At 35.6% G+C, this 10,618-nt stretch overlaps 2 protein-coding genes across 11 annotated transcripts in view; one reads left to right on the top strand and one right to left on the bottom strand.

Moving 5' to 3' along the window:
• Positions 1-381: 381 nt before the first annotated feature.
• lipt1 (lipoyltransferase 1) lies at positions 382-1,743 on the bottom strand. The gene has a single exon (XM_039687607.2). The coding sequence runs from the start codon at positions 1,521-1,523 to the stop codon at positions 405-407; it is 1,119 nt and encodes a 372-aa protein (XP_039543541.2). The 5' UTR covers positions 1,524-1,743; the 3' UTR covers positions 382-404.
• A 1,574-nt stretch (positions 1,744-3,317) lies between these two features.
• Positions 3,318-10,618, top strand: part of pnpla6 (patatin-like phospholipase domain containing 6) — a 32,488-nt gene continuing 25,187 nt past the window's right edge. For 5 of the 10 annotated variants that reach the window (XM_039687595.2, XM_039687578.2, XM_039687587.2 and 2 more), the window contains exons 1-3: positions 3,319-3,440; positions 6,328-6,410; positions 9,874-9,930. In XM_039687595.2, coding sequence (XP_039543529.1) covers positions 6,366-6,410; positions 9,874-9,930 — 102 coding nt within the window. In that variant the 5' untranslated portion in view covers positions 3,319-3,440; positions 6,328-6,365. The other 5 variants (XM_089132028.1, XM_089132026.1, XM_089132024.1 and 2 more) reach the window with 4 other exon arrangements.

Here is a 10,618-nt window from a genome sequence, read left to right as displayed (position 1 = left end):
TTCAAAGTCTATTTATCTGTCTGAAATATGTATATAATATTATTTATAAATATAAATGTTATTATTTTCGGGGGATTTTAATTTTTAATAACATTATTACTTTTAACAATACTATTTAACAATTAGTATATATTTCTTACTAAATATAATCTAATATTATTTCCCTATTAATACGCGCAAACTCTAAATGGTTTAAATAATTAAAATATGCTAATTAGATTCTGCAGTACTAGAATCTCTGCCCAATTCTTTACATTTATTTAAGTGGTTTCATCATAGAATAGCAGTATTTGTATTTTTCATATAAAATCTCTGCATTTGTGGATAAAGTGTGACTGCAGGAGACAACTGTCCATGGATTTTGAAACAGGTGACACAATGTTTATATCAGACTTCATTTTTATTCACATTACTGAAAGCACACCTTCACACAATCTATGAATCTTCCCAGCAACATCAGCGCTCATTGAACGAGTTCTCGTGAACGCCGCCACCAGCACTGCAGCTTCATTTGGACAGTATTTGCTGCCACTGAGAGTTGATGTAAACTCGTTCACCGTCTCTGGAGGAAGCCAGCCTTCAGGGATTTCCACAGCACATTGTTCTACTGTACCACTTTTGATGTCCATGTCAAGCTTAATATTCACATCATCTACCACTAAAGATGCGCACACACTGAATTTTGGAGTTTTGCCATAAATCCACTCCCACGTTTGAATATCCTTTGTCATCTTATAAATGCCAGGCATAAGAGCTTCATGAGTGGGGTCAACTGTGATGACTGGGCTGTCAAAGCCAAATTCAGTATTGTACTGGGAAGCAATAGCCTCCATGATTGTGTCGGAGTCAAGAGTGGGATCCACATCCGAAAGGTTCTTGACAAGGGAAGGAACGCTTGGGGTGGCATTGCTCCTGATGACTTCAGAAGCATTACTCTTCAGAACCGAGGACAATATTGAACGATCAACAGAGCACAGCAATGTACAGTGATGATAAGCAGAGGTTCTGCCTAATTTCGCAGCAGTGCCTGAAATCTTGTAATGTCCATTCAACAAAATGTCAAATCTGTCTGTTGCAGTGACATCCAGTTCGGGTCTGAGGGCTTTCAATGCACTGGTAACGACTTTAAGATTTCTGGGACGGTCGTATTTCTTCTTGGAAGTGAAGAAAGTCATGTTGATGTTCCCAAAATCATGGAAAACCGTCCCACCTCCACTGCGACGTCTCGCTAGCGGGATCCCCAGGCGCCTCAACAGGGGAAGGTTACACTCCACCCAGGGGTTTTGATGTCTGCCTATGACCACCACTGGGGAATTTCTCCATAATAACAATATGCTTCTGTTTTGCAGATCAACGTGATCGTGAATCCAGTCTTCTAAGGCTAGGTTCTCAAATATGCCAGCTGACGCAGATTTTAGAATGAAACCAGCTTTTCCCATCTCATCGAAGTAGGAGGACAAAGTGCTTTTGAGGCGAGCTGACCCAGAGAGGGCACATGTCCTGTTTGACAGTCTTAAAATCATCGCTAATCGCTCGAAATGTTTGTAAGGCTATAATACATCACAGCTTATTTGATTCTGAGGTGTATAGCGAATACTTTCGAGACAATGTCAAAAATCAAAAACAAATCTGTACAGTTTATGCACCGCTTTTTCCCATGCCTGCAGTTAACATTGACAACCGGGTTACAGGATCACATATCCTGGTAAGTCATAATAAAAGTCAATTTTGACATAGACAAAATTAAATTATCCCAAATTAGAATATTAAATGTATGTAATTTTAAGTAAATAATAACATATTTTACGATGCATTGGGTAATTGTATTGTTCAAGAGACAACAAATATTAATAATTTAATCGTAATTAATTCGTGACGGACTTTTATTTTGACATGTTCTTCTGGAGGCAGGCGTTTGATTTCGTGTTGCAAAGTTGGCCACATGTTTTAGAAGGTATTATTTTTTTTCGAGGTTTGTTTATAATTATTTTAATTTTAACAAACAAAGGATATACAATACATTAACACATAAACAAACTTTCAGACAACAAGTTTTGTCTCAATATTCAACAAGTGAAAATATATAAAAAAGCCCGTTGAAAATAGAAGTAAAAAAGAAAAAGAAAAAGGGGGACAAAATTAATAAAAGTATATTCCGAAGTAATATTAAACATGACACGAATTCTAGATGTTTTTATAGCTTTTTTTATTAACAGACATGGTGGTGGTATTAAATACACATTTAACTCTTGTTTGAAGATGTTAAAGCAAGATTTACTTTTTGTATATTTACATGTATGGGTATACACTTTCCAATTAATAAAAGCTTGCTTTGATTCGATTATTCTCATTAATATAAACCCAAAAATAATGTGTATATAAGATGTGGAAAAATCACCAAAGTTTTTGCTCTGTATTATATTTCCACCAAACTTTTTGCTACAAAATGAAACCACTTCCTCACTTTACCTAAAAAAAAATGAAGTAGAAGTGTAACTAACTATACTTTTTTCTTACCATGAAAAGCTTTTTAACCATTACAAGCCGAACTGTGGAGAGTCTGTATATTTAAAGATCACCACACTAGATGGTATTAGATAATTCAGAATGCATAATTCAGTTTTTGACGAGCAATTCGATCAGTACAAGATCAATTGACTGACCTCTTGACTCCTCTCAAAGTAGATAAAGATTAAGATTCAGAATGAGATGAGTACATTATTACATAATTACTAAATTCAATCAGAAAGAAATCCATTTGATAAATGGTGTGCATTCTTTCTGATGCAGTTGATCAAGCTCATCAGTGTCCTATAGTTAATATCTGACTGATTCAGAGAATTTGATCTTTCTTGAAACAAACTGCACTTAACTAAACTCGGTTCCTGTCAAGATCAGAGCAAGTGATATGTACCTGAAATTTAGATTTAGCTTTGGTATAAGCTTTTGGTATAGCTATTTTGACCAGAGGCATTTCAGTTCACAAACATTACAACTTTTAGTTATAATAATTTAATTTTAGTCAGTCTCTCTCTCTTTCTCTCTCCAATATATATATATATATATATATATATATATATATATATATATTCCCAAAAGGAATAAATAAATATATTCCCAAAAATTGACTCGATAAGTCATGGGGAATGTTTATGTAATTTTTTACATATTTTATTTTTTATTTTTAGGTGTTTCTGTTAAGGTTAAATCGTTAAAAGTATCAAGTAAATTTGATGTGAGAGTAAACCGAAGACTAAAAACGTTTTGTAAATAACAGTGGGGGAGTGAATCGGTGAAAGTCAATTCTCTGAAATCTGATTGGTCAGCTTCTCACCTCTGATTGGCTGTTGCACTGACCGAGTGGAATCTACGCAGAGCTCTGAGCGGATGTTTCCGGTATGACCGTTGTTTGACAGATCGGGACAGACAGTCGCTTTCAGGTAGGGTTATCAACGACACACCATGTACACTTTTACTGGTCATCCGGATTACGTGACAGCACGTTTTATATCTAGTGTAATTTTATTGTGCGTGTAAGGTGAGTTTCCCGGTTGAGGTCGCAGACGGTGCTGTGTGTTGATCTGCTGAGGTCACCGCACAGCATCAGCGCAAACTAATAACGTTACAGCCCGCCGGACGGATCACTTTACAGCACTGAATGCAGAGAAAAAAACATCAAGGTGAGTCATGAGTTCAGATATGGAATCACTTTCTTAAATGTCATGCGTTTAGCTTCAGTGCACTGCCATCCAGGGCTTGTTTGCTGACATGTTTTAACCCGTGATCAGCTGATGAGACCATGATGCTGTTTCATTATCACAACAACTGATGACATGTTCTGCTTTTCATATGACATGGGGATGAGCGTAAATGATGTATCGTGGACCCTGACTTCTCAGGTGGTATTAGCATGTGGCCTATATGGCATGTGATAGACTTTGGGCAGTGGATGACAAACCCATAGACCTCTATGCTGGACCAGCCCGCTTCACTTTTAATGAATATGGTACACTTGAGTGTCCCATTACTTGAGCAAAGATGCTACTTCCATTAGCTATCCGGTGTTTACTGTTAGGCAAGCTAAATTAACTATTAATACATTTAATTAAGTATGAAAAGTATCTTGTTTGATAAAATGTTATTAATGAAATGTAAAAATTATATTAAAATGTAAATAATATAATAAAATGTTCAAATCCACTTGATGTTAACTGGCAACATTGTCTGAAGCTTAAGCACCTTCTTTTCATTGACCATTTGTTGAATTTTTATTTTATTTTTTTGAAAGCGTTTAGGCCCTATTTTGTACTGTATTTATAAAAAGTGCCAGCAGTTGTTTCCATCAAAGTCCTGCATGAGTTGTCTTTGTCACACATGCATAACATTTGAAATCAATGTTCACAGTGTGTTGTTTAGGCTGTTGGTCACATTTGACCATTGACAATGTCTAAGTGCAGCTTATTCGTTTCTTATTGAATCGTTGAGTGTTGTAAATGTCAGTTGGGGGCTTTGAAACAAAACTGTGTCTGTAAGTGTGTGTGTGTGAGCGCTTCATCTTTTGTTGTTCTCTCATGCTTAAGGGTGCATACTAAGGGCATTGTTAACTGAGGACAATGGCCATTAGAAGGTACCCATTAGTGAGTAACGAATACATGCATTTCAGCTTTTCTTTCTCTTTCCCCCTGTCATTATTGCCCTGTTGTTTCCATTTACTCTCTTGTGTGTAATTGAATGTCAGATTTTCAAAGCTATCTCTGTCTATAATCAATCTGAATATGATACAATCATCTCTTTTTACCTGTATGAATGATCTCTGAACTACCTGTACAATTTAATTTTAAATTGTAATGAACACAAAAACAGCCATTTAAGGAATAATTTGATCAATTATTACTCAATTATAATTTGTTAAATTTAATTAATAATATTGCTTGTAATCTGTTGCCACAATTCTATTGATTAGATAAAGCATATTCATTTTTACAGTGCATGGACAACATCTTGTCGTCTGCCCCGTTTTAAATGCTCAAGATCTTTAAAGCAGGATGGATTCTCATTTGCCGTCAATGTTTTTATCGTTCATCAGCTGGAAAAAATCCTGCTTTTCAGTCTCTTACAGTTAAAATGACAAACATTTTTACAGTCCTCTCCTGTCATTAGTGCGTTTTATACACGCTCACAGTCAGATATGGATATGTGGATGAATCCCTTTATGTGTGCTGTGATCTGAGTAATGTAATCCTCTGTCCACCCCCATTGCTTTCAGTTGTTTGCCTCCAGACACTGATGATGACATCACTGAATGGCTTTAGATGGATTCATGCTTAGTATTTTGATGGGAGATGCAAGTAAACATGTACATTTTTGTTGAAGGTTTGGTCGTTGCCTCAGTCTCACGCTATAAACGTGCTTGTGCGTGTAATGAGTGTGAAGGGCTTTTATTGTATATGCTGCAAAGGTCAGCAAAATCAGCGAGCGTGTGTTTCAGTGTACATGCAGTCTTTTTGTGCAACCCTGGATGTGAAAGGAACTGGTGAAGATGGGGTTATGGTGGGTTTACAGGAAGATCATGAGAATTAAATCATGCTGTAGTAAGGCCAGATGGATGTGTATGACATCAGTTTGGGGAGTTTCCTCTGCTGATTGTGATCATTGGTAGACCTGTTTTTCAGCCCTGCTTACATAAACATTACTATTATTAAAACAATATTTGCATTTTATTAAAGGGATAGTTCCCTTTGAAATTAATTTTTGGTATGTTTTAGCTTACCTCAAGGGCATCCAAGATGTGGGTGTCTTCGTTTCCACAGTATTGGTATTTTTAGGTCAAACCGTTCGTGTCTGTCAGTCATATAATGGAGGTCTATGGGGTCCACCTTAAAAAGCATGCACAGAGAAGTCCAAATTAAACATGATTTAATGATTTGGAAATGTAAGTACACATTGATGGCCTAAGACACGAAACGAGCGGCTTGTGTGAGAAAACAATCAGTATTTATATAGTTTTTACCTCTTGTAACCACAGCCACGTCCAAGTGATCTGAGGGCGCCGTCAAAATAAAAGTCCCGCTTCCAAAACATCGGCCAATCAGAAAAACTTATGCCGATATTTTAAAAATGCTAAATATTAGCCGACCACTAATTTTAGCATGGCTGAGAAGCTGTATTGACCAATCATCATCCATGATCTGTTTTTTCTTCATTTTAGTAATCTATCCAGATTAACATGCATGGACTTGAACTGAATATGTGCGTGGCCTGTAGTGGTCCTGTTTAAATGTGATGGTGATCTTTGCATTAAGCCTGTTGTCTTGCTGTGTGTTGCAGTGGCTGTTGTTGATGGCCCAGCTGAGCGTTGAGGTAGAATGGGACAGAGCACATCGAGCCCCGAGTCTGCAGAACCTCCAGAGGTGAGCACAACCACCATATTGCTTTTCCTTATCCACAAATACACAAAACCTTCTCAGTCTGAGCTTATCTGAAGTTTCAATGTGAGTGCAATTGAGTACCTGAATTCTGAAGTTGAACCACGAACGCCATTCATACAGTTCAGAAGTTTGCTAAACTACATACAGTTCAGCTCACTTGGCACGGTGTTCATGGTTCGACTTGTCGAGACTGTTTTCCAAAGATGGCTCCGGCCTGTATACGTGAAGTGGACTGTCTTTATAAAATATCTTATTAAATGGTCTGTACTCTTACAAAGTTCTCAATGCTTTGTTTCGCATGTTGGGACCCTCATTATGTTACTGTGTTAGTGGGCTATTTTGAGCCTTGCTAGTGGAATTAACTAGCGATTTCTATTTTTCATTACTCTGTGCCCTATATACTAGCGTTATACGCTAAACAGTTGTTAGAGATAAAACTCTTTACATTTGATTATCATGATAACAAATCTCAGAGAACAGTTGACTAGGTACCAATGTGTTATTAGACCAAAGGTTCGTTGTGCGCCGGAGTTCTCCTTTAATAGTGGACTTTTTAAAAAAAAAATTCACACTATTTGTAAACTATTGGTTAATGTTCTCATTTGCATATTCAAAAGGTTAATAGCATTGATTGGACATGTATAGCACACAACAAGCAAGCTATCTGTTTTTATAACAGTTTGTTGGCCTATGGAAAAGTCAAAATGTAAATACGCTCTGTAATAATTGCAGGAATATTTTAGCGGTATTTTTTGATAGGTTGTCTGTTGTTAAAGTTTTAGTTGCCTTGTACACTGTATATTTAGTGATGCACCGATTCCGATACTGGTTGCCGATTTTGCTCTCTAACAGGAAAACTGGCCTTAAAAAAATATCGGTAGCCATTTGAAATTAAAGGCAACCACTGCATTTTAATTACGATCCAAACAACGATGCAACACACATGATGTAGCATGAGCAGTTGTAAAATTTCAAGATTTAAAGAAAAAAAAAAACAGAACAGTCTGATTTTAGATTTGTGAAATTATGCTACATAAGACACAAAAACAGCAGACGGACTGAATGAGAATGCAAATGAACTCTCTGCACTGCTTTCCCATCATGCACCTTGCACCTCAATCACGTTCAAGCACCAATCGGTTCACGTGTCAATATCTTTTGTTTTACCAGCTTCTTTTCCTTCTTTCACAAATCTTCTTTGTGTAAATCCTTGGCAGCTGTGTTTTTCTCTGCAGCTAATCTAATCATGTGCTTTTTTAGCTCTGTCATGATGAGAAAAAGTGAAAGTTTAAAGATGCAACTGGATTATTGGAATTGCACAAATCCATATCTCGGTCCAAAGATTACAAATTGCAAGGGCGTATTTGCTTACGAAACATCACTCTGAATGTTGGCCTATCAAATCATTTCAAAGTGAGTGTATAAACAGCTTATATTAAGGTATATTACAGGTGCACTAAATAATAATAATTTCAAATCTTAACTTGTATAAATTAATAGTAACTTTGGAAAATATGATTAAAATGATGTGAAAACTCTGTCATCAATTACTCACTCTCATGTTGTCCCAAACCCGTAAAACTTTCATTCATCTTCGAAACACCAATGAATATATTTTTAATGAATAAGGAATATTTCTGTCGCTCCGTTAAATTTCCCTTGGTCTCCAGTCAAAAATTTGATCCCTTAAAACTCATCTTTGATCACCAAAATTACGTTTTTAAATAAACGTTTTTTCCTTGACAATTCCGTCATCCCTTAAAATAGCTTAAATGTAACTCTTTGCCTCATTCAGTATACGCGGTTCTATGAATATGCAAAATAGCCCCGCCTCCACTCACTCACACCAGCTCAGAGATCCACTCGTTGACGATCACATGATCACCTGATTGGTTACAAGAGTGTTTGTGACGTCAGAAACACCAGCGATTTCAAACCGCGCGTCTTTGGTTCACGGCAGTTTTAAGGAGAAAATACTCAGGAATGGTGTTGACTTATTAATTTGCACATGGTTTGTCTCAAAGCAGATTAAAAACACCACATAGACATATAAACAACATTAAAAGCTGGATTTTCACCACAGGCCGACTTTAAAAGTCTGACGTTCCTAAAGAAATTGTAAAATAAATTAGTACGAAGTCATGTTTTACATGATTAGGCTTTTTTCACATATAAACATTGATTAGCTACTGGGGTGAAGGACTTTGTGTTGGTGTTTTTGTATTGATCTTTATTTGTTTAATTTTTGTTTAATGTAATTTTATTTATTTATTTATTTTTGTATTTCCTTTTTTTGAGTGTCTGTTGTTGTGAAAAATTCAAAATTCAATAAATAAATCATACATAAACATTGATTAGCAAACATACATAGAGCACTCAAATATGGTAAACCGACGCTTAACTGCACTTGCGAGTCTTATGGGGTTTGAACGACACAAGAGTGAGTAATTGTCAGAATTTTCATTTTTGGGTGAACTATCCCTTTAAGATGAGAAGTGCATTAATATCAGTGGCCTAGAAAAGGCTATTTTTATTTTACATGGGGCACTGTACTGATGAGATCACACTACTAGTACTCACTATATTTCAATAACCCACAAAATATTAAGTGCACCTTTCAGACAATGGCCAGATAGTCCTGTAACACAATTGGGAGTGACATTTGTGAGAGATTGTAAATTCTGCACACTCTGAAGTCACAAGTCTTGATAAAGTCAGAGGGTGTGTGAACATCCACGTGGTTATGTGGTTTCCTACAGACACCCCGATCAACCACTTCTGTTTTACAGTACTTCAACATTTTAAAAGTTACTTTTCACCATTCTCACTGCAAAAAACACTCTTCTTCTTTCCCACCCACAAATATGTAAACATCCATCTTAAACTAAACGTAGCACAACTGCAAAAGATATTAGGAATAGTTTATTTTTCTCAGCCCATTGGAAAATAGTCCCCCTCCCTCTTTGTTTTAAACAGAAATGCCTTACAAGAAAAATCTGCTTGGTTAAAGATGAATTAGCTTCATCATAGACACAACTAATCTTGTTTTTATGATGTTGAGATATATAAAGAAATTGATATTGAGGAAAAAATTTTTCGCAGTGTGCAAGATTCATTATTATTCAGAAGCTAGAAACAGTTCTGCCGTTCACTTCAGATACACTGTGGGCCTTAACAATGCTTTATTGAAAATAAATGAGCCGAGAAAGAGCGAGGGAAGGAAGGAATGAGTTTAGAAGAGTGACAGTGTGGGAATGCTTGAAGAAATGACGGAGAAGAAAGGTTTACTCTTCCTGTCCTTCACTCGCTCATTATCTCTCTGTTCATCATGAGCCAGATCTATAGCTAGTCTTTTTTTGTTTGTTTTTTTCATGTTCTCACTTTTAACCCCAGTGTTGTGTTCTCATCTAGATCTGGTTATATTAACATCCTGTGTGTTTTACAGCAGGACGGATTTGGAAACCTCAAGAGTTTAGTGGAGGATCAGCTGCAGACCAGCATGGTCAGTAAACACGCATTGAACACCATTACACTGATTCATATTCTTATGCTGGATCGTGCAAATAATGAATTACCAATAAACATGTTATCATACACATGAAATATGATGTATTTCCCGAAACCTTATATTTATTTTTTGGTCAGTTTTTTTTTTTTTTTTTAAATAAGAAATTTTCCATTATTTGATAAAAAATATCATACAACTAAACATATTACTATTTAAACTAATGGTTTTCTATTTGAATATATTTTAACATGCATTTATTCCCTTGATAGCAAAGCAGAATTATGCTCAATTTTGAAGATGAAAACAGTATTTTTTTTTGGAAACCGTCATACATTTTTCAGGATTCTTTGATGAACAGAACGTTCAAAACAACAGCATTTATTTGATTTAGAAATATTTTGTAACATTATAATTGTCTTTACTGTCATTTTTGATCAATTTAATGCATTTGGCTGAATAAAAGTACAAATTTTTTCTTTAAAAATCTTATTGACCCCAAACTTTTAAACAGTATTGTGTGTATATCTATTAGGCATGTGAAACGATTAATCGCAGCCAAAATAAAAGTTTGTGTTTACATAATATATGTGTGTGTAGAGTGTATAATTATGTTGTATATATAAATACACACATATGCATGTATATATTCAAGATGTGTTATTAATAATTCATATTTTATATT

This window comes from Pimephales promelas, chromosome 6, assembly GCF_988280905.1.
Source record: "Pimephales promelas chromosome 6, fPimPro1.hap1.1, whole genome shotgun sequence".
NCBI lineage: Eukaryota > Metazoa > Chordata > Actinopteri > Cypriniformes > Leuciscidae > Pimephales > Pimephales promelas.
Note: the sequence above shows the minus strand (reverse complement) of the source record. Positions and strands in the feature narration are given on the sequence as shown.

Bases quoted from the DNA above. Each gene is read 5' to 3' on its own strand.
- lipt1 (XM_039687607.2), bottom strand. From the start codon at position 1,523: ATGATTTTAAGACTGTCAAACAGGACATGTGCCCTCTCTGGGTCAGCT.